This window comes from Arachis ipaensis, chromosome B8 (genome assembly GCF_059453495.1).
Source record: "Arachis ipaensis isolate K30076 ecotype BB chromosome B8, ASM5945349v1, whole genome shotgun sequence".
NCBI lineage: Eukaryota > Viridiplantae > Streptophyta > Magnoliopsida > Fabales > Fabaceae > Arachis > Arachis ipaensis.
The window spans coordinates 958,068-983,983 of NC_142443.1; the positions used below are offsets into that span (position 1 = coordinate 958,068).

The following is a 25,916-nucleotide window of genomic DNA, read 5'->3' on the forward strand; positions in this document are numbered from 1 at the left end:
CAGAAAAGCTGAGTCTGGGGATTTGTAAAAATTGCATCGTGTCGATGGTCACTGGGAAGACGACGATAGCATGGAGAATATAAACGACACAGATCATCCATAGAATGGAAGATGGTGGTGATACTGCATATGCTGTCTTGTGGAGCCATAGCCACCAACAAGTCCCTAAGCTAATAATGGCAATCAACAGGAACAAATGAATGGAGTGCATAAGGGGACGCCATCGCCAATCCCATGCCATGATAACTAGCTAGCTAGCTAACAAGAGAATCACTGTATATATATATATATATTGGTCAAAAGAGAAAAAATGATTAAACTATGTAAAGTAGAACTGCTTTTTTGCACTATAAACTAATTTGATTTGATTTTATTTTCAAATTCTATCTAATCTAAATTATGATTAAAAATTAATTAATTAATAATTAATCGGAATTCACACAATGACCTTGTAAAATAAGACTCACATCTCACACCTTAACTATAGGTTAAAATTATCAATTTTAAAATTTTTTACTACTAGTAATTATACTTGTTAGCTAAACCCTTAGTTTTTAACATCTATCACATAAATATATGTACAGTATTATTTATTACGTAAATATATGGCTACAATTACTTTCTTTCTTTAAAATCTTGTTTCTTCTTTATTCTAATAAATTCTCCTTTGTTTCTTTGTAAAATCTAAGAATTATGCTAACGCTATGCTTCACAGATACTAATATTGAGCAAAATACAACTCCTCTTGAGAAAAGCGATTCTACTTTCTACATGGTTGGTGACTCATTATCACAAATTCGGAATCATGATGGAAAATTGGAAACTTACCTTACATGCCTATGGCAATAAATTGGTCTTTTTTAAACCGTTTCTTTAATTGGTTAAAACTCAACGACCGATTGAGATTATGGCATCGTTGTCACTAGCTGTCAGACTTGGTACTTTCCATGCACCACTCACTGTCTTAACTTAGTAAATTCATTCCTATCGGAAAAATGAATTGGATGATGTTAATCGTTAAGATACATAAACAACAATGGTAAGAGATTTCTTTCTACTTGAAAATTTTAACCCCGGGTAACTGAGGCTTCATGTTTAGGTCCGCAATATTTGATCTGCCAAATCTCAACTTCATGTCCTCTTTCATACTCTCTAACATATTGTGGAATTTGAGACATGTCTATCAGCTTCCCAACAAAGTTACTCATGCTTACAGAGTCAAGGCCTTCTTCATTTTCTGCAATAAATCGTGTGCATTAAGCATTGCATAAACTCAGTAATTACATCAGCTTAAAACTTAAAGTGCATTAAAAAAAATATGGATTCCACTATGAGCTTACCATCCTCATTCTTGAAGTAGTTTCGAAAATGTGAATATCCATTTGCAACTATGTCAAGGTCAGAAAGACTGAAGTTGTAGCGCTTTTCCAATGCCAAGTATAACACCTAAATAATAGATGGAGCAAGTCAAGCAATTTGAAACCCTTGACATGTGAAATCCCTCAAACTCAAAAATGGGGCCAATCAAACAGAATTTGCATATAGAATCAGTAAGAACATATACCTTTTTTGAGCCCTTTGACATTAATCCCTCTACGGTGCTGAAGAATGCGTCGGTAAGGTCATCACTGTAAATAACATCAGCTGCCACCAACAAAGTAGCATTCTCTGCATCTTCAATCTCGCCGGATGTCCAAGAATAACTGCATGATGAAGCCATAAAGTGACTGTGATGTGCATTTGATATGTAATTGATCTAAAGTTAGTTATGTTCATCCAAGGTATCCTTAACCAAAGGAAAAATATTGAAAAACATATAGAGACTCATAGTTGCCTGGAAACTAATTCATTAAAATAAAAAACTTTACCTTGGTGTGCAAGGATCCTCTCCTATTCTTGGTTGTGGAGGCCAGCAATTAAACCAATCAAGTTCTCGTACATGAATTCCAGCTTGACAATTCAATAATCCAAAATTAAGCTCAACATTCTTTGCACAGTTTTCAAGAATTTCATTACCCCGGTCTGAAAGATGCAATTACACAAGACAATCAAACTTAAGATTACAAGAATTTCAACCAAATTAAGGAAATAAACAACATACATGCATGGATGGCACCAAAGTAAAAGAAGGCACATTACCTGTTAGGAACACTGCATTTGCAACACGTGCAAGTAATAAACCCACCAAACCTGGAAAAGGATTTGAAAGCTTGAAATCATAAACATAAAACATCACATACATAATCAAGTAGTCATAGCTTTCATTCAGGGTTTATAATTGCAAAATCATATAAAAAAGGAGCCTAATTGGGAAAGTCAAGAAGAGAATTAGTGAAAATACCAGTTCCAGCACCAAGTTCCAATGCAACAACTCCACGGAATTCAGATGAACATAATGCTTTATGCAATATGAAGTCAGATAATACCAATTCAGCTCTCCATACCTGAAAAACAAAATAATAAATTATAAAACAAGAAAAAGGAAAAAGGATAAAAATGAAGCTAGTATTAACTATAAAGTAATTAGTGTTTACCTGGAGACCAACATTGGGAATTGAAGAAGTGATATTATGGCGGATTCTGATTCTCACAGTGCTGCTTCTACGAAGAAGGAGGTCACCATCATCATCAAATTGCAGACTCTCACATGCCACTGATTCTTCTTCTTTGCGCTGTGGAAACGGAACAAGACGAACGGTGAATGTTGAAATATGAGGATCTGAGAGACCAGGTGGGCATCCTAAGTGGACCTCGCTCATCACGTGCTCCTCCTCCATCTCCATTCTTCTACAACCAGTCCACCGCGCTAACTTGCCTCCGCATAAGATGGTGTCTTTTGGGCCGATCCATTTTCATTTTGGGCCGTAACGGACCGGCCCAATGACTTTGAAGGAGTATGCCTATTCTCAAGGAATACCCGCACTCGATTCTAATCACTACTCATGCTTTTAATTAGTCACTCTAACTTCTAAATTACTACAATGTTTTCTAATTATTGCATTCATCAACAATTCACAGTGTGATGTACACCCGAGTATATGTGTATAATTGTCCAATCTATAACTAATGAATTATTGAATTCACTCATCTATCTAAACAAATATAAGGATTAATTTGAATTGCCTTTTTAAAAATATATTTTCTTTTAAATTTTAATAGACAAAAATAAAAAATGTCTTTTACTTCTCCTTTTTTTAAAAAGCAAAGTAATATTAGTATTTAGAAAAAAAATTCAGTTTTAAAAAGGATATATTATTAAAAAGGTCATATTATGAGATTGTTGCTGCACACTTTTATTTTTTATCAACTCTAACAAGGCAAATCTCCAGATCTTGATATTCCAGTCTTCTCTTGAAGACAATTGAGCTGGGATTGTTTGTCACTGAGTATATCATCATGCCCCTCAGTAATCATGTGATTGATGGTGGTGTTATGTTGCTGCCGTTGATAGATCTTCTTCCTTCCAACTCGTTGATCGGAACAGCTATGTTCACCAAGAAATAATCTTGCGAAATAGCCTCTCATCAAACTCTATTGGATGAGTTTGAAGGAAGAGGTAAGAATGGGAGAAAGAAAATGTCGAAAGAAAAATTAGGGATAGAAAGAAAATGGCAAAATTGGATTGAATCTCAATTTACAATTTTTTTTTAATTTGATTCACAGCTTGATTGCTCTTCACGCTCACCGCACCACGAAAAAAATCTAATGCCTTAAGTTGTTCAAGGTGTGATGTTGGTGGTTTGATGAAACAGAATAGATTAAGAGAGGAAGAAAAATAAGTTCTTTGAAGAGAATAAAAAATTTCCTTAGAAAATATTTGTCGAGTTATTATACCTTATATACTATGTACTCTTTATGTACTCCCACTAAAAAATAATTACACGAAAAATTTTCTTAGAAAATATTTGTTGAGTTATTACACCTTATATACTATATACTCTTTATGTATTCTCACTAAAAAAATAATTACAATAATAAGCCTATTATTGATAAAAAAAAATAATCTATATAACATAGGGCACTAGCATACCCAGAAGTCTCGCTAGTTGCCCGGGGAGAGTGCTGGTTCTCTGCCGTGATTTTCTGTTGTGCCGTCTCGCTACCTGCCATCCGTGCGCCTCCCGTTGTTTCTTCCGCTTCGAAGTATCTTACAATGGCGTCGGCCATACGATGGGTATAAATTTCCAAAAGCAAACCTGCTAAAACAGCGAAAGCAATACTATATTCGAATAGTGGAGGAAGAGACGGGAAACAGGAACTCCACTCGATTTTTCGTCCGGCAATGGATTTCCAGTGCAATGCTTTTCTGGAGGAGGCGCGGGCAAAACAATGGATACTCCCACTGAGATAGAGCCTCTCATGAAAAATTAGAGATAGAAAGAAGATGGCAAAATTGGATTGAATCTCAATTTACAATTTTTTTTTAATTTGATTCACAGTTTGATTGCTCTTCACGCTCATCGCACCATAAAGAAAATCTAATGCCTTAAGTTTTTCAAGGTGTGATATTGGTGGTTTTATGAAACAGAAGGATTAAGAGAGGGAGAAAAATAAGTTCTTTGAAGAGAATAAAAAATTCCCTTAAAAAATATTTGTCAAGTTATTATATTTTATATACTATGTACTCTTTATGTACTCTCACTAAAAAATAATTACACGAAAAATTTTCTTAGAAAATATTTGTTGAGTTATTACACCTTATATACTATATACTCTTTATGTATTCTCACTAAAAAATAATTACAATAATAAACCTATTATTGATAAAAAAATAATCTATATAACACAGGGCACTAGCATAGCCAGAAGTCTCGCTAGTTGCCCGGAGAGAGTGTGGGTTCTCTGCCATGATTTCTGTTGTGCCGTCTCGTTACCTGTCATCCGTGGGCCTCCCGTTGTTTCTTCCGCTTCGAAGTATCTTACAATGGCGTCGGCCATATGATGGGTATGAATTTCCAAAAACAAACCTGCTAAAGCAGCCGAAAGTAATACTATATTCGAATAGTGGAGAAAGAGACGGGAAAAAAGAACTCCACTCGATTCTTTGTCTGGAGCCGGCAATGGATTTCCAATGCAATGCTTTTCTGGAGGAGGCGCGGACAAAACAGTGGGTATATGCTAAAGTATGGGGTTATACTCAGGAGAATGCTTTTTAGGATCAAAATCCAATTGCTCCAATCTATCTCTCAACAAAAAAGGTCACTCTCACTATTTTTATTTCTGGGTCAATAGTAGTATACAATTTATATTTGTTAGAAAAAATAAATAAAAAAAGAGATAAAATAAATAAAAAATCGAATCAAAACGTTCCGGAACAATTGACTCACCGAAACACCCTGGCACTAAAGAAAATAAGTCGAGTAGTAAGGAATGAGATTAATGAGTGCAGATGGGTTTAAAGTTTTGGGCAAAATTAGGGATTGATGCACAGTGCAACAGACGCAGTAATGGATAAGGTAGAGCCATTCTCAGATATTTTAAGACCATCTCCAGTAAGCAACTCATCTCAATCCCTATTTATGGTCCACCTGTCATAAAAAGTAACTCCACATCAGCTTTTGCGTCATAAACAGTAAATAGGAACTCAAAGCATCTCTTTCTTCTCCATTAGGAGGAACTAACTTTAGTCCCTATTGTGGTCCCACTTAATTAATTAATTAAAATACTTAAAATTAATATAATTAATTTTTTTCAATAATATTATTTAAATTTTTAAATTTAAAAATAATTCACTATTAAAAGATATTAATATTAAATAAATTTATATATAACAATAATACATAATATATAATTCGAGATTACACTAATTAAAGTTTTCAACGGCTAATTTTACAACTGCTAATTTTAATAATGTAGTTAGCATTTTAAATTTTAAAAATAAAAATAACCAATCCAACTAAAATTTATTTTATAAAGTGTAAAAATTAAATGTATTTTTTAATGTAAGTAAATTTAATTAATTATAATTTAATATAATAATATAAATAATATTTAATATTAATTATGATATAAATAATTAATATAAATGATTAATTAAATAAAAATTTAATTATTTAATCTAATTAATTATTATAATTATTAATAAATTAATTATAATTTAATTACTTAATTAATTATTATTTAAATAATTAATATAAATTATTAATTAAATAAAAATATAATTATTTATTATAATTATTACTAAATTAATTATTATTTAATTATTTAATATAATTATTTAATTAATTAAAATTTTATATAATTATTTATTTTATATAATTATTGAACAATAGGAGTCCCCATTCAGAGGGACTCCCTTTCTTGATCCAAGAGAAAGCATTTTTTCTCAACTCACTCCAATGGTTAGTTCTTATTTTTACTGACGTGAACAGTATCAGGAACTCCAAAAAAGCAACTATTGGAGTTGCTCTAAAGGAGTAATATTTTAAAGTTTTTTAATTTAAATTTAGTTAACATTGTGATTTCGTTCTAAGTGCACATATTAATAATAATATTAATTAATAAAATTTGTATAAAAAATATAAAATATAAAATTTTATTTAATATATTTATTGTTCCGATGGGTAACCGGAAATTAATGGACTGGACTGTATTGGTTGGTCCAATCGTCTGAAAGAGGAGGTCTGTAAGTGGGTTGACGATCCAAGGCTCCGTCCGACTTGTTTGTAAGAGAATAGGGAATGGTACCTGCAAAGACACTCCGATGCCAAAGTCAGCAAGGGGAGCAAAACAGGTCTAGAGAGTATTGGACTTAGAGATACGTGAAGAGTGTCAGGATATTTATAGTGGTGAACCAATAACCACCCGTTGGAGTAGTTCCACCTTTTAAGGGGAGTAACCATCCCTTTATCTTAGGGAAGTTGAGATATGACTTTTGGAAGTGGTTAAAGAGATTCTAGGAGCAGTTATCCTGGAAGGAGGGTTTATCTGCCAGCTAATCCCCTTTTTCGACTTCTCTAGAGCAAGTCGTGATGATCACCGACTTCGTAGTGTCTGGTTTGGTGTAAGGTGAGGCTCAACTCTTTTAGGTTGGACCTTTTTACTTGGATCCTGAGCCTTAACGTTGGGCCAGGGTATGAACATTTATTATTTATTTATTAAAGTAAAGATTAAAATTTTTACTAATAATAATCATTTTAATATATAATTTTAAGACATATATTAATTAAATTATATTTTTAAGACATATAATTCTTTGCGCTGTGGAAACGGAACAAGACGAACGGTGAATGTTGAAATATGAGGATTTTTTTTTTTTGGTCAAGAAATATGAGAATCTGAAAGACCAGGTGGGCATCCTAAGTGGACCTCGCTCATCACGTGCTCCTCCTCCATCTGCATTCTTCTACCACCGGTCCACCACGCAAACTTGCCTCTGCATAAGATGGTATCCTTTGGGCCGCTCCATTCTCATTTTGGGCCGTAAGGGACCGGCCCAATGGTTTTGAAGGAGTATGTTTATTCACAAGGAATACCCGCACTTGATTCCAATCATCACTACTCATGCAGTCATGCTTCTAATTAGTCACTCTAACTTTTAAATTACTACAATGTTTTTCTAATTATTGCATTCATCAATAATTTACCGTATAATTGTCCAGTCTATAAAACCAATGGAGTAGTGAATTCACTCATCCATCTAAACAAATGTAAGGATCTATAATATATGAGTCTTGAATTGACTTCTAAAATTTTTTTTTCTTTTAAATTTTAATTGACAAAAATTATTTTATATGTAGATAATTTTTTTTTAATTTTTAAATATTAAAAACGTCTTTTACTTATTTTTTTTAAAAAACAAAGTAATATTAGCATTTAAAAAAAAATAATTCATTTTTAAAAAGAATACTTTTTCTTATTTGGCTCCCTATATTTTTTTTATTAAAAAAGTCATATTACTTTGTAATATATTATTAGAGGGTATAATATTAACGTAAATTATTTTGTATTGTGAATAATATCGTGTTCTTGATAATTTGTGGGGAAGAAAAGTATACACTAATAATAATAGTAATTGATCAACATTAAATCCTGCATCTATAATTTGATCATCATAATTTGTTGCATTTAGTATGTGAAGTCTAACACACGCATCAAAAAATGTATATCCTAATGGTTATGTGCGCGTCTAAGAGCTGCAAGACGAGCAGAAATGTCATCATAATCGGGTAGCCTTGGATGAGAACTCAAGGAAGTTGATCTTCCCACTGGATTTGAAGTAGTTGTTGTTGTTTCTGTTTTAGTGTCACATGAATCCGATATAGTTCTTCTTATAATGCTCTGCCCATTATCATACGGTGGCGGATTAGGCTTGATCCTCCTCATTGATCTTGGTTTTGGCTTTGATGAATCCTTTTCACTCGTTGCTACTGCTGTTGCTGTGTTATTATTATTATTATTATTATTATTATTATTATTATTATTATCATACACCATGATGTTTTCTGCATTGTTTTTTTGTGTCACATAATAAGGTGGTGGTACAACATTAAAGGACAATGTCCTCCTCTTGTTGCTACCATCTTCATCCGAACCCTTATTATTAGAGATTTTGCTGCCATCATTACTCTTCTCAGTATCATTCTTTCCTGCATCATCTTTAGCCTTTCCCTGAAACTAGTGACTTGTTATTAGTATATATTATATAAGATTGGTAGCAAGCAATGTAATAGTTTATAGTTGTAATAAATAAAGTGAAGGTTAAGTTGCTTACTTCATGTGACACAGAAAGTGGTGGTAGTGAGTGAAGTTTTTGTTCTAAAGCCTTGCTATCAAATTGTATAGAGAACTCTTTTGCTAAATCACTCAATAACTGAATCTTCATTTCCTTTGAAGGGGGATCTTTCCTCAACTTTTTAACAAACTGACCAAATTAAATGTTCAAGTGAGTGGTAGAAACTAAGACATTCTCAATGGTTGTGAACAATAATTAATTACTTTCTTACCTCTTTACTTAGGTATGGTTCAAGGGAAGCACCATATTTGGCTGTAAACAAAGTTCTGAGATCGCGCAGTTCTGGCAGATCAGAAAACCTTGCTGCAGCATATATCAATGAAGGTATAGCTTCCTTGCATTCCTCAGGGCAATCTCTGTTAATAAATAAAAACATTCATTTAAGAATTTCCCTTACTTAGCTACATTCTTAACATGAATCAAAGATACCACAAAATTTTAAGTTGCATGTGGCAGCCCTAACACAACCCTACATGGATCCAAATATGTCATTGAGTCGTGGTCATGCATTGGGATGCGACGCAGTTTTACATTCGCTATCACAGGCCTAACAACCTTTTTTATTTTTCCGGGCTTGGGATCGGCTATGTAACATAGGGCGAGTTTATTATAAGAATTTCTCTAAATGGTGCAAATAATGTAGCAGAAATTAGTAAATAAAACAGAACATACCCCTGATCATAAAGGTCTTTAGCATGATCCAAAATGCATTCAATGTATTTTTCAATTAGTTCATAGCAAGATGACATATTCTGCTCCACCAAAAGCCCTTCAGCCTGTTCCATTTGCAAATATTCAAATCAAATAGGAATTAATCATTAATCATTAATTAATAACAATGTATTATGATGATGATGAATGATGAGAATGACTAAATTACCCTTCCATATGCATTGTAGTCAAGGTTGCTGCTAAGAAGGTCTACAATGTCTTTCTTAAGAAACTTCTCAACTGCGTTCCTCTTCTTCCGTATGGTCTCTAATCTCGTCGTTGTTAATCTCGCATAAGCTTTGCTGTTGCCAAAATATAATTAATCCAGATTAGCACCATAATCAGGGGCAAATTAAACGGTAGCAGAAAGATTAAGCACAAAACCATTGTCGAATTTGTTTACCATTTTGAATAGACTTTCTTCTTGAACATCCTCTCAAGCATTCTTTTTTCTTTTGTCCCCGAGAATCTAAAGAGATAACGTGATTATTGAAAAGAGCAAAAGAAAGATCAAGTTGTAACAAGAACCAGCGTGCATGCATGCATGAAAGAAGCTCCTCCAAAAATCCAGAATATGAGAGAGAACCTAAAGCCACAAAGAAAGAAAGAGAGAGAGAAAAAGAAATGGCTGGCTTGGTTATAGAAAGCTAAAAATAGGTGTTTGCTTGATAACAAGAAAAATGGAAAATCAAGAAGGGAAATATAATGCAAAACGTAACAGAGAAAGAGAGATGGAAATGGTCACTATTCAGTAGAGAGAATCTACAATAATTTCGCAAAAAAGGAAGAAAAGAATGAATGAGAGAATGAACAAGTAAGTGCCAGGTGTATTTCAGGATCCTAAAGTTGCTGCTGAGATTCTTCATTGCTTAGATACGTGCCTCTCTTTATTCGCTTTCTAAGTCAAACACACAAATTTTTTGTGCCGCCACCTGATGAGTCGCAAGGAAACAAGTACATACGGACAAGAATTTAGTGCATGAAGTTGTGAATTTTATTTTATTTTATTTTTAGTTTTTGGAGTTTAATACTAATTTATGACTACTTATGAGCACGGACACTGACTCTAATACTGGACTTATAATACGGATCATGCTAATATATGAATTTTAAAATCTTATAAGATATAGGATACTCATATATATAAAATATAGAATATTTTTTAGATAAATTATAATAATATTTTGATATTTTATTTATATTAAAATATAAATTAATTTTTAATTATTTTTAATGTTTTATTTTTATTTATAAAATATTTAAATTTTTTATTTTAATAAATAATTATATATGCTATTTTTAAATTAATTTTAAAAATATATGTAATAATATTTAGGTGCGTCTAAATATGTCTAATATTTTTTTTATTATTAAGATACGATTGAATATAGCATATACATATATTGGACGACTATTGATGAGTACTTGAAATATGTTCGATACGCAGCGAAATGGCCATGCTTCAAGGACAATGTGGTATACAGTCTGTTAATTTGTTATCTATGTTATTTATTAAAAATTATTGGTTAAAAAAATAAGAATTAACTTTAATTTCAGATAGATATTATATTATTATGTGAATGAATTTATCTACTTTGCCTTGTATTCCCTACCCACTTATAATATATTCTTTCAGATAAAAACGAATATAATAATTGTTAGGTTGCTGGCAGAGAAAGCTAAAAGGAAAAGAATATTCAATGACAAGAGTGAGGCATTTGGCATTGCCAAAGTTTCGTGTCCAATTGAGGCTGCCAAGTGTGGGGTTCATTGCATATTCATTCATTCATTATCTGAATTTGATTGAATTGAATCCCTCAAATAGATAAAGTTAGAAGTGATGGATATATATTCAGTTATTTAAAGTTTCAAAGTTTGAAAAATTCTCGAGTTACTTTACCTGCTCTTTATTCTTAATTTATTTCTCTCACGTTATGCAATATTATTCTCTGAATTATATACCCTTTTAGGCAAAATTTTCTGTCACTTTATCAAAACATAGTTTTAGATGCCAGCAAGAATCAACCAATCATCGATCTAATCCACTTTTACTAATATTTTATGGAAAAAAAAAAAGAGAGAAACATTAACTTAAATACTACTTGGCAGTTGGCACTCATGTTCTTATTTGATGAATTTTATTGCCGGCCTCAAAAGATATATAAAACATGACGATTGGTTCAATGATGTATCATTCAAAATCAAACGATATTATAAAGTTTATTACCTTATTAGTAATGTGGATTAGAAGATATTGTGTTGATAAAACAGAAACAAAGATGATTAAAAGAATTCTTCACTCTTCCTTGTTATTCCTTCTACTGCTTGAAAACTCTGTAGCAGATTCAAACAATGATATTGCCATTTACTGGGGTCAAAATGATGGAGAAGGTACCTTAACAGAAACATGTTCAACAGGAAAATACTCCTATGTGATCTTAGCCTTCTTGAACAATTTTGGAAATGGAACAGTACCTACCATTAATCTTGCAAGTCACTGTGACCCTCTTATGGATGGTTGCAGAACATTGAGCACAGACATAAAGAATTGCCAAATGCAAGGGATCAAAGTGTTGCTCTCAATTGGAGGAGCAGATGGGAATTACAGCCTAGCTTCCTCTGATGATGCCAAGAATGTTTCTGATTACTTGTGGAACAGTTTCTTGGGTGGCAAGTCATCTCCCTCGTCGCGTCCGTTAGGGGATGCTGTGTTAGATGGAATTGACTTTGACATTGAGATTTCGCCACCAGAACACTGGGAGGAGCTCGCGCGCTACCTCGAGTCGCATAGCACGCAGGCAAGAAAGGTTTACCTAAGTGCAGCACCTCAGTGTCCATTTCCTGATGCTGAACTTGGCATTGCACTTTCCACAGAGATTTTTGACTATGTTTGGATCCAGTTCTACAACAATCCTGGTTGTGAATATGAAGATGGTGATGTCAACAATTTGTTGAACTCTTGGAATCAATGGACTAAATCTGTGAAAAATGGGAAAGTCTTTTTGGGATTACCGGCGTCTCGTGAAGCTGCAAGCAATGGCTATGTTCCAGTTAATGTGTTGGTAACAGACATTCTACCTGTCATAAGGAAGTCACCTAACTATGGAGGTGTGATGCTGTGGACAACATACTATGATAAACAAACTGGATACAGCAACTACATCAGAAGTTTTTCTTGCACACAACAGAACAATACTGAATGCAGAGGAAATGATGAACACAAAGGTATGATCAGGTTCAAACTTCAAACCCTGCAGAGTCCTTGTTCTGTTAAGTATCTCTAGAAGTGAAAATTTAGCATTTCATTTAGGTAAGATGAAAATGTATGCAAAGAATGCCAATTGTTTTATGGACTTGTTTGTATTTGTCAGCAAACAAATGGTGGATATGGCTTATCGTTGGGGTTGGAGCAGCATTTGCAATAACATGTTTTATCCTCTGCTTATGTTGTGTCTCAAGGAGAAAAGATAAATCACAAGGTAGTTTCAACTTCCAAGTTCCAACATAATTAATAATTTAAAATAGTGTTATCATTTACTGTGATTCTCTAATTACATGTTGTTATCATTCTTTTCATATCAATAATAGTGGATGGAAAATTGGACAAAAAGATATCATTTACTGAACCCAATGGAGTGAATCCAAACAAAACAGAAAACATCAAACTAGAAAAAAGGACAAGTAATGAGGTGAAAGTATTCAGTTTTGAAAGCAACATTGCAGCCTCAAACAATTTCTCATCCATTAATAAGGTGGGAGAGGGTGATTTTGGTCCTGTTTATAAGGTATGTTGGGAGTCCTAACACAATTGTACTTATTAATGTGTGTTCCATGCATATTTACATCAACTCATTTCTGTTTTGTTGTGTGTACAAGATTGTGCAGTAGACAAACCAACTATGGAAGATGTTTTTGTTTGCTCTAAAATGATGCAATTGATCTTGCTCACCTAAAGCGACCACCATTCTTCACCATGAAGTTCAGCACTAGTGTATCCATCAAAGTTGAGATCTCTTTGCAGGGATCAAACACCATGTAGTAGTTTATGAGATTCACGGTTTTTATCATTTTAGTCTCATTCAATTCACTATACTAGTCTTTAAGATTCAACTTCAGACATTATATTAGTCCTTGGATCTTTATCGGCGTTGAGCCAACGCACAAAATGCTAAGCTGACTCTGATTTGCCACGCTAGACACAAAGGCTAAATTATGTTGTTTAGTTTTAGCGCTTAAACAAGACAAAAATGAGGTCGTTTTGAAAAAATGAGAGGAAATAAAATGGTTTGTACATTATATAAACTTTTCTTCGTCTTCTTGTTTTTGTCTCGTTTAAGCGCCAAAACAAAACAACATTATTTAGTCTAACGTGACAAGTCAGAACCAGCTCAGCATTTCGTTTGCTAACTCTGTTAGAAAGAGTCTAAAGACCAATATAGTGCCCATAATTGAATCTTGAAGACTAATATAGTGAATTTTAGTTTTGAGAGGCTAAAATGATGAAAATCGTGAATATGAATAACCACTTTAGAGATTTAGTCGAGTTCAAGGAGTTTCAATTCTCAACTTGTATATTATGCGTCAGTTAATTAGATGATCATCTTGTACTATTTGACATATATTGATTATGTTAATTAATTAGATTGACCAAATTAAATGAATTAAAATTTAGTAAGATCAAACATTGGCAATAAAATTTATTAACTAACTTGGTTAGTCTAATAGTTAGCTCACTAGTCTACTTAAATAAGTATCGGGGATTCGAATTCCGCCTTATGCATGTAACAACACATTGGCCAGTCCTTGACCTGCCGAATTTAGGAATACTGTGGACAAAAAAAAAATAAAAATCTTTTGTCTTTTAGAATAAGGTATAATATCTTTTACATTAATATCATATAAAAATGAATATTAAATTTCTAAAAATGGCATAAAGGGAATACCATAATTGTTCAGTATCTGCTTTAAAAACAAAATATATTTCCAAATTTATGTGTAGTTAACATATTCTAATGTCACAAGAAATTAATAGTGTGACACATTAGGGGAAAGCGTGCAATTTTTTATTTGGGGGCTCAACAGGAAGATGGTTTAGGAACACTTGAACATGGTAGTTTATGGAGACACCAACTCTGGATTTTAGTGTTTAGATATTGTTGGCTGTAATCTAATGTATTAGTTGTGTTCCCAACTGAGATTAAATGAGGCCAAAACAACAAACTTAGGCTTTTGGTTTGTTTCAACATAGGTTAAGGCTATTGTGTGTTTCTTTTTTTCCATCTGTACTAGGAATTCTGAAATTGATCAGTGAAAGAAAGGGTGACGATGGATTTCTGGCCAGAATTTCTTGCTAGCAGTTCCGGGAAAGAGTTTGTGGCAGGAGGCATTGGTGGCATTGCCGGTATAATCTCCGGTTACCCCTTGGACACCCTCCGAATCTTGCAGCAGCAGAATTCAAGAGCCGGCTCCGCTATCACCATCCTTCGAAACGTGGTAGCCAAGGAAGGACTAACTTCTCTTTACCGCGGCATGGCTGCACCTTTGGCTTCTGTCACTTTTCAGGTCAACTTTTCACATCCATTCCACAACTGTATTTAAACAGCATTTCCTCATTCTGTTTAATCAAAGCTATTGCTTTGCTATTCATTTTGCAGAACGCTATGGTTTTCCAAAGTTATGCAGTGTTGTCAAGAGCATTTTGCTCACCAGTTTCCTTTAATGACCCTCCTTCTCTTAAGGCTGTTGCTTTAGGAGGAGTTGGTACCGGTGCTCTCCAAAGCATACTGCTTTCCCCTATTGAGTTGGTGAAAATTCGCCTTCAGGTGCGCGACACAAGCCAATTATCTGAAGCCGAAAAGGGTCCCATAAAGGTTGCTAAGAACATATTGAAAACCGAAGGTTTCCGCGGAATTTACAGAGGACTCAGCATTACTGTGTTGAGAGATGCACCTGCACATGGTTTGTACTTCTGGACATACGAATATGCAAGGGAACTACTTCACCCTGGCTGCAGAAAAAGTTCTGAGGAAAGCTTGAATACTATGCTGGTAGCAGGGGGATTAGCTGGGGTATCTAGCTGGATCTTCAGCTACCCTTTAGATGTTATAAAGACAAGAATCCAGGCTCAAACACTTCATTCTTCTAAATACAATGGTATCCTAGATTGTCTCCAAAAGAGCATAAAAGAGGAAGGCTATGTTGTGTTGTGGCGAGGTTTAGGAACAGCTGTTGCTAGAGCTTTCATAGTGAATGGTGCTGTGTTTTCAGCTTATGAGATTACTCTCAGGTGCTTCTTTAATAGTAACTGAACCATTCAAATGTCCTAAACTCACAAAAATTCAGCAATGTGATTTTCATTTCACTGATTAATTCTTCATTTCTAGAATTTTCCCTTTATCCAAACATTCAACTGATTCAAGCATACCAAATATAAATTACAAAACTTATAATAGAAGTTAGAAGCCATTCCATTTAAAGAGAGAAAGCATTTCATTCATTCAAATTTCAATCAATCAATGAGTAAAAGCATAGATCGCAGTGGAGATATAAACCAAAAGAGCAGAGGAGACCAAAACAACCATGACGGCAACGGCATGGGAGGCGGACTTGCTGCCACAAGAGAGCATCCCGAGGCGGATCTCGATGACATTCACCATTGAAAGAACCAAGAAGAGGCATCCCATGACGGAGCCGATGGCGGAGCCAAGCATACCGAAACGGAGCACCTTGAGGTTGATGTGTGCACGGAAAGCATCATCAACCTCCTTGCTGTTGAGGAGGTTGAGGGCGAGCTTGAGTCCCTGCGCCACCAGAGACGAGAACAGGAAGAAGCTGAAGGAAACAACCTCGAAGACGAGAAGCTTCTTGGCGATGTCAACGCCGGCGTCGCACGAGGAACGATTTTCGAGGCTGCGCTGTCCCGGCGTGGTGAGGGAGAGGCCGACGAACACGGCGATGGTGAAGAGCGAGTTGACGTTAACGAGACCGTCCAGTGCCGTCACGTGCACGCTCGTCGTCGCCGATGAGCTGGAAGAAGACGGCACTCTCACCGTCTGCGCGTTCGAGTAGTAATCCTTTGGATATTCCTGTGATCTGTGAAACAAAAAACAGCTCAATTTACTTTAATTGAAAGGAAATTAAGAAATGTGAAGCGAAGAAGGAAGAGAAAAATTAGATACTCGTCCATGAATGGCGATGCAATGAGGAAGAAGTTTAGTTCGGAGGGGTTTAGGGTTAATAATTATTGCTTGGGTGGGAAGAGGAAGATGCTTTCGTTTTCTTTATTAGTGTCTTGCTTTTGGCAGTTGCTTTCCTTCCTTTTCGAAATCAATGTTCAAAGAAGCGTTTTTAGTTTTAGGTAAACTCAACTTCAAAAGGTAACTTACCCTTCTCTCTCTCTCTCTCGTACAGTACGATGTGCTCCAATATTCTATCATGACACGTTTACGACAACATTTTTGGTGGCAATAAATGATTTCATTACTGCCATATGCCCATATCCCACATCCATTACTTAGCAGTTACCAGTTAGCATCTTGGCTCGGCGATAATAACCGATAACTAATAAAAATCACAGAAATTTTCTTTTTGGACCTTATTTTTTTCTTTTTATCTGATACAGCTACTAGCCCACTAGATATTGGGCTTTGAAACTTTGTGGGGATAATCAGACCAAACCATTAACTTCTTCTAGTTCTAGCTTCTTGTTTTGCCTCTTTCTACCTAAACATTTGATTAATGCAATATGGAATTTCTGTCCAAAAATAACAAGTCATCTGACCAGAACAAACGATTATTAACAAAAGAGAGAAAAGAGGTTTAAAATTATGATTGAGGATGAGAATTAGTAAAAACTAAAAATAAAAACGGATATAGCAGACAGGCCAGGCTATGAAAGAAGGAGAAAGGGCCGGAAAACATGGGCCAGTGGGCCCAAACAGAACACACTGCAGCGCCGTGAATTGTTGTATGCTACCCGGAATGCCAAACCCAAAGCCTTAAAGATGCCACGTGGCAATATCTCGTGGAAGGTAGCAAAAATTTTGAATGTGAAGCCAAGCGCGCAACGATACAGGTGGTCCCCACCCATGTGGGACGGCATTTGTTCAAAAATCAAAACAACACGGAGGCCCTACTCGCCATGTTACGGCGTCGTTTCTACTAGCACCAAGCTCCCTCACTCTCTTCCATGCTCCCAGTCTTTCGTAGTCACACGCCGGTTCAACTTGGCACGTGCCAATCTAGAGAGAGAGAGCCTGGTCTCTTTTCTCTCCCTTCTTCAAAAAAAATTCAATCTCAAGTTCCCATTGCTCATTGCTCATTTCACTAACACCACTTGCTTCACTTGTTCAAAACTCTGCAAGTTGGAGCTGACGGTTCTGCTTCAGGATCCTTCCGATCTGATTTCTGCATTGTGCGAGTGACGAGTGAGGGGAAGATGAACGGAGGAGGTAGGCAGAGATCTGGTACGGCGGGGGTGCACCATCAGCGTCAGTACTCCGACAACTTTCTCGACGGATCTTCCAATAGCAGGTGGCTTCAATCCGCTGGCCTTCAGCACCTTCAATCCAATAACATTCCTCCGCTACAGGTTCGGATCTTATCATTCATTTTGCTCTTTTTCTATTTGTTTCACTCTATCCGTGATGATCAGCTTACGATCTCGTGGTGCTGAACCTTGATTTGGAACGGGAGCAGGACTATAACTTCTATGGCGGAGGAGCTCAAGGAGGTGGGAGAATGTACAGGAATGCGCAGAGGAGCTTCAATGGAGGAAATGAGTTCTACATGGAGCCTTCAACCCCTCCGGGTAATTACCGTGCTTCCACGCAGAAGAAGAATGACGAGGATTCGCCTGGCGATTTCAGCCCCGGCCTGTTGGATCTGCATTCTTTTGACACTGAGCTTATTCCCGAGGTTATTATTTCAATAATTTTCTATTTTATGTTTTCACACATATTTAATGTTTTGAAGATTGTCCATATGATGCTACTTTTAATAGCGTTCCTAATCTAGTATAGGATTGGATTTGTTTTAGATATATGAAATCTTAAATTATCTTCTGTTTGTGATGTAAGTAGATGCACATGAGAAATGTTGCTTAAATTTTGCTTGTAATTTGTGTGTCCTGCTAGATTCCAGCAACAAATGCATTTGATGGCAACTCCTTGTATAAACCTTCCCGTTATAGAAGCTCTGATGATTCTGAACCTTATATGATGGGCAAACAGACTAACAGAGGTCGTGCTCCTGAAAACGTCTTGAAAAGTTTTCCTGTTGACAAAGAAAAATCAAGTTCTGTAGCAAAGATCAAAGTTGTGGTAGGTTCTCTCACAATGAATTCTTTCTAATTTGTATATAGATGGATGGAAAGATAGAGCACTAGTTTTAATATTTTCTAAATTCTAATGTTGTCTTTTGCAATTTTTCCAGGTTCGAAAGAGACCATTAAATAAGAAGGAATTAGCAAAGAATGAGGAAGACATTATAGAGACATATTCCAATTCATTAACGGTGCATGAGACTAAACTGAAGGTGAGTGGAATTGGCTTTAGCAATCAATGCTTCCAATGCGGTATGGTTGTCCTTAAGTTCTAGAATAAGATTAAGTTGCCTTAAATGACAATAGTGAGTTGTGAGCTAAGAAATCAAATATGGTTCGGCCAATGTGTTCAAAATAGAAAATGATTCTATGCTTATTTTAGTAACTAAGATATTTTTTAGCTTCGCTATATCAATTACCATAATACCATAATAATAATAATATTTATCCAGAATGCCAGGACTTCCTCCCTTGTTAGTTCTCATATAAAGATTTTGGCATAATAATGTAGTAGATGTCTTGTTTTTCTTTGAGCTCTTAAAATCTATATGCTTAATGTTTTATAGGTTGACCTAACTCAGTATGTGGAGAAGCATGAATTTGTGTTTGATGCTGTCTTAAACGAGGAGGTTACAAATGATGAGGTAACTATAATGTAGTTATATGTCCAGTTAAAATAAATGAAGTGACAATCTATGTCAATACTAACTTTTATTTTAATCTTTTCATTTCTTTAGGTGTATCGTGAAACAGTGGAGCCCATTGTTCCAATAATCTTTGAACGTACTAAAGCAACTTGCTTTGCATACGGGCAAACGGGTAACTATAAGGCTCTCAATTTTGAAATAATTGCTGTTACGGCCTACTGATGGCACTGGCAGTCATATTTTATGGCAATTGCAACTGCAAATGCAAGCTCTGTTCTGGTCGCTATAATTTTTTCCCAATTGTAACTTCTAAATACCGTCTTCTGCTTATGTAGGAAGTGGAAAAACTTACACTATGAAGCCACTGCCACTTAAAGCATCCAGGGACATTTTGAGATTAATGTATCATACTTACAGAAATCAAGGTTATCAACTGTTTGTGAGTTTCTTTGAAATCTATGGTGGGAAGCTTTTTGATCTCCTTAATGACCGAAAGTAAGTTAAATACCTTCTTGTTTCGACCCCCTAATCTGTGATTTTGAGGGCTAACGTTGTACTTCTGCAGAAAACTTTGCATGAGGGAGGATGGTAAGCAGAAAGTTTGCATTGTGGGTTTGCAAGAGTACCGAGTAGCAGACGTAGAACAAATCAAAGAACTGATTGAAAAAGGAAACGCCACAAGAAGTACGGGCACCACAGGTGCAAACGAGGAATCTTCACGGTCACATGCAATACTTCAGCTTGCTATCAAGAAGTTGATTGATGGCAATGAATCCAAACCTCCCCGCCCCATTGGCAAGCTCTCCTTCATTGATCTTGCCGGAAGTGAACGTGGAGCAGATACCACGGATAATGACAAACAAACAAGGTATAATTTAATATGAATTATGCTGTTAGTTATCTCAGGTTAAATAAGTAATTATGAAAGAAATTCCTAAGAAATTTAAACAACAAAACTATATTAAACATAGATGGCTATATAGTTATTATTAGTATCATCTTAAATTAGCTACTGTATTCCTTTCTTCTTTTCTTTCAATATATCTCTGTGATGACTTGTAGGCATAACTCTTATATATTAGCCTAATGAACTTGTTTCGCTGGTTGCCTCAAATTATTATATGATGCAGAATAGAAGGTGCTGAGATCAATAAAAGCTTACTCGCCTTAAAGGAATGCATAAGAGCTCTTGATAATGATCAGGGGCACATCCCTTTCAGAGGCAGTAAACTGACTGAAGTCTTGAGGGATTCATTTGTTGGCAATTCGCGCACTGTTATGATATCTTGCATATCACCAAGCTCTGGTTCATGTGAACATACTTTAAATACATTAAGATATGCTGACAGGTAATGGTGAATCTTCTATACTCTAAAGTAGATTTTAATTTTGTAAATCTAGTTTCATATCCCCTACTCCTTCAGCTGGATAACAGAAAACTAATGCTTTCACCATTACAAAAATGAATGAAAAATCCCAGGGTGAAGAGCCTGTCAAAAGGGAATAATGCCAAGAAAGATGTTTTATCTTCTAATATCAACCTCAAAGAATCAACCACGGTTCCATTGTCTTCTGCATCAGCCTATGAGGATCGCACAACTGAGGTATGGCAGGATGAAAATGATGGAGATGATTTCAGTCCTCCTGAAGATTACTACGAGGAGGTGAAACCATCGCTGAAGAATAATGGAAAGGTGGAATCATATGCTACAACTGAAGACAAATTAAAGAAACCTAGTGGTCAGGTCAAATGGAAGGATCTTCCAAGATCTGAACCTAAAACGATGCACTCAGAGGATGATTTAACTGAACTCTTACAGGTAAGTTTTCTAGCTACTGAGAGAATGGTTTTAATATATATATAATGAGTAAAAGGTCCAATTAGTCCTGAAAGATCACTCGTTTTTTAAATTGGTCTCCGAAAGGTTTTTTTAATCAAATCCGTCCTTTAAAGATTTTAACTTAGTCATATTAATCCTTCCATCATTTTGTTTGTAGATGGTGTCAAAATTTGCTAATGTGACATGTTAAGCGACACCCCAACACACATCTAGGAATCTTAATTGACTATTAACATGATTAGTTTATGAAATTAAATCAAACCAACCCCAAATTGAGGGATTTCAATGCTTCAAGTTCTCCCCTCAATTAGGTTTTGATTTGATCAAATTTCATAAACTTATTATGTCAATAGCCAATTAAAACTCTTAGGTGTGTGTTGGAGACTTGGAGTGTCACTTAACATGTCATATTAGCAAATTTTGACACTATCAACAACAACAGTGACGGAAAGACTAACATGACTAATTTAAAAACTTTAAAGGACGAATTTGATTAAAAAAAATTTTCGGAGACCAATTTGAAAAACGAGTGATCTTTCATGGACTAATTTGACCATTTACTCTATATATAATTCATGTTAGCTGAAGCATATGCTGTTATTTCAGGAAGAAGAGGACCTTGTAAATGCTCACCGGACACAAGTAGAGGAGACCATGAATATTGTTAGAGAGGTATTTAAATGGTCTCTATATTTAAATTTGAAGTGCCCTTTAGTGTTTTGGTACTCATGTTTATCCCCGCTGCACATACAGGAGATGAACCTCTTGGTTGAAGCAGATCAACCAGGGAATCAGCTGGATGATTATATAACAAAACTAAATGCCATTCTTTCTCAGAAGGCTGCTGGCATCATGCAGTTACAGACCCGATTAGCACATTTTCAGAAACGTTTAAAGGAGCATAATGTTTTGGTTTCATCTGCTGGTTACTAAGATCATTTGAAATATAGTTGGAGTCATGTCATGCATTTCTAAGATTGAGTTGGAGAATATGTGACATGACGTACCACTCTTAAATAGTTGTGATTCATCATTATTTGGTGGCACCTAGGGGTTTCTCCTGGGCCCTTGGGATTAGAAGGTCTTCATTTTTCTCTTTACCCTTTTGAGAATGTAGACTTGTATTCGTTTTACGCCCGCTATAATCCTAATGTATCAATGTATAAAGTTCTACATTGATCTTTAATTAATCAATGGAGTACTTATTGAATAGTCTTGCGCTTATTCTGTTATTTGAAGATATATGTACTTTTTGCTAAACCTAGGAATCCTTTTTCAGGTTCAAACACGCACCGTTATTATAGTTAGCATTTTTTAAAGCATTGCCTCCAATAATTTGCTTATTATTATTGTAGTTGATATCTAATTAGACGTGATATATTATTCTATTGGGGAAAGTTATTATTAGAACGGTGAATGCTAATGCATTGTAAAATAGGGAGTTTCTTAAAAAATATAAAGTAATAGGGTTATAGTTTTTTCCTTTATTTAAAAAATATATTATTCTTTTAAATAAAATTTTGGATGCAAGGAAATTGATGGAGATTAAAAAAAATGGCTAAAGTGAAAAGAAAAAATTATGAAATATATTAGTTAGAGGAGAAAGAATTTTAGACCCATGAAACCCTATACATATGGCCACCAAAAGAAAATTAAAGAGAAAAGAGGGGAAGAAAAGAAAATAAAGGAAAAAGAGCCAACCCAATGTCCCCATCGACTAACTTTCTCTTTGAGGGTATGCATGTCTTTTTAAATTTATTGATCTCTTTACCCGCCATGTTTGTTTTATGCACTTTTAATTTCTCACTGAACCCATATCCATGAAAAAAGAAACAAATATTCTTATAATGATGCCGAAGATGATGATGATCTTGCTATACAACCTTGTGTCCTATTTGAATTAGTTCATTGTTATTGAGGAAAAAAAAAAAAATATGGCCTTCATATATATATATATATATCTTAAAAACAATTTACTGAAGTCACTACTGTTACCTGAAAGAGATTTGTCTTAACTTGATTGGGCTCCATTCTTCATAGGTCGCATCTTATGACAGCTATAATATATATGTATATAATACTATATATATCAAGTAGAGATTTTTGTGGTAGTTACAAAACTAGTACATTCTTAAATGCATTTCCGTTTACCCTCTTAACTCATATCCAAACAAATAAAAGTTTTGAAACTCTATTATACTATTAAGATTCAATATACCATCTTTGATGAGAAACAAATTAGAACTACAATCATCAACGGAACATGGTTACATGACAACAATAAAAGAACTCAAAATTCTTATAATAATGATTCTGTAGTTCATCCACCTCATTATTGATTAATGGATGGATGAATTCAAACATGTAAAAACTAAAAACCAGAAAAGCAAAATAAAATTGGAACTCAAAACCAAACAAATGAAACGAACTCAATGGCACAGGTAGCAAGCAAATTAAAAGAGATTTCATATACAAAAAAAACAACCAAATTAAAGCATTCGTAGCTTAATATATATGATCTTACACCTATCTACAGCCAGATAGGGAGCCAAATCTTCCCTTGGATTTTGAGCGTTTGATTCTGACAGAAGATGAGTGTGGAAGTTGTGGAACTGGAACATTAAACTCATTGTGCATGTCTATGAAGAACTTATCAACAATGTCCAAATAAACAGGACTCGTGAGTCGAGAATAGTAATGGAGAGCTTCTTCTATGTCCAGCACGTGTTCAACATCACCCGAATCCATCATCTCCAATTCCTTCATCTTCTTTGCCAAAGCATCATTATTATTATTATTGCTACTCACCTTCTTATTCTTCAATGGTAGAGTAGTAGTAGTAGTAGTAGTAGTAGTAGTCTCCCCTTTGTTCTTCTTCAATGGACTTTGCTTCTTGCTTGTTCCTTCTTCAACTTTTGCAGCATCTTCTACTACTGATGCTGATGCTGGTGCGGGTGGTTCTCTTGAACGGATCATGCTCATGTCATCATTCCTGATCCGTATTCTGTTGAGATCAGACTGCAGAATATCATAGAACTCATTGTAGAACTGGTCGCTGGAGTAATAAGTTCTTGCATTATTGCCACTGCGACGGAGGAAGGGATTCAAGGAAAGTGATCTGGGAAGTTTTTGATACCCTCCAGAGACTAAAGACTTGAAGCTTCGGAGTGTTTTTTGAAGCAGAACCCTGGCCTTGTGAATGGTTTCTCTTGGCAGCATTTTTCTGTGGATATGTTAGTTTTTGCAGTCTCTTCAATAATGTTACATATAAAGAGTAGTAACCAAAAGAGAAAGCCAATAAGGCAATGTACTATAAAGGGTGGTTTGTGTTTCCTGTGTGTTGGTTTCAAACCTTATTACCTTTTTGTTTGTCCACAGCATCCCATGATCTTTGTCCCTCTCAATCCCTCTGTCTCTCTACATACATGATCCTTACATTGAGGTTAAAGATATAATTGCATAAAAGAAAAGAAAAGAGTATTAATTTCGGAACTTTAGGATGTAATTTGTTTGCAAGTATTGTATTGATATTTTGACTACGTGTTGTTGAAAGTGTAGTGGCATTGGTTGAGATGCAAAGCTAAAGGTGGTGGGTGTGTACTAGGTTCTTATTATTATTTATCTAAATTTGAATTGCTGGGACCCCTTAATTAGGCCTTAATTACTTTATTTATACTAAAGTGGGAATGATTAGTGAGAGAGATTAATGGTGACACAGCAAACCCGTGAAGTGAGTATATAAGTTGTTAATGTTAATGAGCATGCATGTGTCTCTATAGGAGAAATTCCATATATGGCATGGTCCCCAATAATGTTAAGAGAGTCACGCTGGCACAGAGTAATGAGATGTGAAGACTAATTTTGATTTTGATTATATAGACATCAAGATAAGATGAGTGGCATTCCGTTTTGTGAGATGTCACTTTCTGACACTTGCCGGTGTTTAAGTTCTCCACCCACCACTTCATGCCTTAAGCTAAACTATCAAGTTAACTTAAAAAGTAGTTCCACATACATACTTGTTTCTTTCTTGAACAAAGCCTGGGATTCTATCCCAGAATTATAGATTAGTGGTTTGACACTTATGTCTTTGTGCTTGGTGATATACCAAATGAGGACCTCACTCACAAAATTAGGTATACAGTATACTTGGAGAAGGGTCATTATTGTCCAATCACTTAACTAACTGCTATTCCATTTTACACTCTCCATCGATTAGATATATGTCTAACATAATCAATTCAACATGTCCATACTTCTCACGAAATTCAGTAACCCTTTAGTAAGATTAATGTATTTTCTTTTGAGTTAAGCATGTAACTCAAACCAGTTGTATGCACTAAAATAGTCATGAAATTTTAATTACATCAGCTACATCATTGAAATTGGCTTGAAATGGTAAAAGTGTATTATGTTAATCTCTCTGACTTTTGACTGATCATATTGTTAGAGACTAATGTAATATAGAGTAATTACCCAAATCAGTCCCTGAGGATTTTAGAATCGGACATTTTAGTCCCCAAGGAAAATTAATACACGGATTAGTCCCCAAGGTTTTATTCCGACAGACAAATCAGTCCCCAGTTTATTTTCCGGCAGAGTAATTACTCAGATCAGTCCCCAAAGATTTTAAAAACGGACATTTTAGTCCCCAAGAAAAA

The 25,916-nt window shown here is 35.0% G+C and overlaps 7 protein-coding genes across 8 annotated transcripts; 3 read left to right on the forward strand and 4 right to left on the reverse strand.

The window, feature by feature from the left end:
• Positions 1-960: 960 nt before the first annotated feature.
• Positions 961-2,790, reverse strand: LOC107614490 (Putative methyltransferase family protein). The gene is made up of 7 exons (XM_016316686.3): positions 2,535-2,790; positions 2,342-2,444; positions 2,140-2,190; positions 1,869-2,022; positions 1,565-1,703; positions 1,341-1,446; positions 961-1,237 (listed from the first exon to the last, which is right to left on the reverse strand). The coding sequence occupies exons 1-7, from the start codon at positions 2,781-2,783 to the stop codon at positions 1,068-1,070; spliced, it is 972 nt and encodes a 323-aa protein (XP_016172172.1). The 5' UTR covers positions 2,784-2,790; the 3' UTR covers positions 961-1,067.
• A 5,233-nt stretch (positions 2,791-8,023) lies between these two features.
• Positions 8,024-10,290, reverse strand: LOC107610313 (Regulator of Vps4 activity in the MVB pathway protein). 2 transcript variants are annotated; one of them, XM_016312376.3, is made up of 6 exons: positions 9,849-10,290; positions 9,615-9,747; positions 9,407-9,510; positions 8,946-9,090; positions 8,714-8,863; positions 8,024-8,610 (listed from the first exon to the last, which is right to left on the reverse strand). In XM_016312376.3, exons 1-6 carry the CDS (start codon positions 9,887-9,889, stop codon positions 8,110-8,112), a joined length of 1,074 nt encoding a protein of 357 aa, XP_016167862.2. In that variant the 5' UTR covers positions 9,890-10,290; the 3' UTR covers positions 8,024-8,109. The 2 variants fall into 2 exon arrangements, with proteins under 2 accessions (XP_016167862.2, XP_020964108.1); XM_021108449.2 differs by having other exon boundaries at positions 8,024-8,616.
• A 1,050-nt stretch (positions 10,291-11,340) lies between these two features.
• Positions 11,341-14,019, forward strand: LOC107610312 (acidic endochitinase-like). The gene is made up of 4 exons (XM_088496954.1): positions 11,341-12,670; positions 12,817-12,924; positions 13,034-13,230; positions 13,322-14,019. The coding sequence occupies exons 1-4, from the start codon at positions 11,614-11,616 to the stop codon at positions 13,331-13,333; spliced, it is 1,374 nt and encodes a 457-aa protein (XP_088353080.1). The 5' UTR covers positions 11,341-11,613; the 3' UTR covers positions 13,334-14,019.
• Positions 14,020-14,770: 751 nt separating this feature from the next.
• On the forward strand, positions 14,771-15,771 carry BAC2 (Mitochondrial substrate carrier family protein). The gene is given in 2 exon segments (XM_088496827.1): positions 14,771-15,007; positions 15,100-15,771. Coding segments are annotated over 2 exon segments (909 nt in total).
• A 139-nt stretch (positions 15,772-15,910) lies between these two features.
• On the reverse strand, positions 15,911-16,789 carry LOC107614293 (maternal effect embryo arrest protein). Its single transcript, XM_016316511.3, has 2 exons — positions 16,624-16,789; positions 15,911-16,537 (listed from the first exon to the last, which is right to left on the reverse strand). The coding sequence occupies exons 1-2, from the start codon at positions 16,629-16,631 to the stop codon at positions 15,958-15,960; spliced, it is 588 nt and encodes a 195-aa protein (XP_016171997.1). The 5' UTR covers positions 16,632-16,789; the 3' UTR covers positions 15,911-15,957.
• A 796-nt stretch (positions 16,790-17,585) lies between these two features.
• LOC107613459 (kinesin-like protein KIN-13B) lies at positions 17,586-22,467 on the forward strand. Its single transcript, XM_016315463.3, has 12 exons — positions 17,586-18,035; positions 18,143-18,361; positions 18,580-18,765; positions 18,878-18,979; positions 19,334-19,411; positions 19,505-19,586; positions 19,750-19,909; positions 19,980-20,282; positions 20,545-20,763; positions 20,895-21,234; positions 21,862-21,927; positions 22,009-22,467. Exons 1-12 carry the CDS (start codon positions 17,883-17,885, stop codon positions 22,186-22,188), a joined length of 2,088 nt encoding a protein of 695 aa, XP_016170949.1. The 5' UTR covers positions 17,586-17,882; the 3' UTR covers positions 22,189-22,467.
• Positions 22,468-23,454: 987 nt separating this feature from the next.
• Positions 23,455-24,818, reverse strand: LOC107612229 (uncharacterized). The gene has a single exon (XM_088497293.1). It carries the CDS (start codon positions 24,472-24,474, stop codon positions 23,782-23,784), a length of 693 nt encoding a protein of 230 aa, XP_088353419.1. The 5' UTR covers positions 24,475-24,818; the 3' UTR covers positions 23,455-23,781.
• Positions 24,819-25,916: the final 1,098 nt, after the last annotated feature.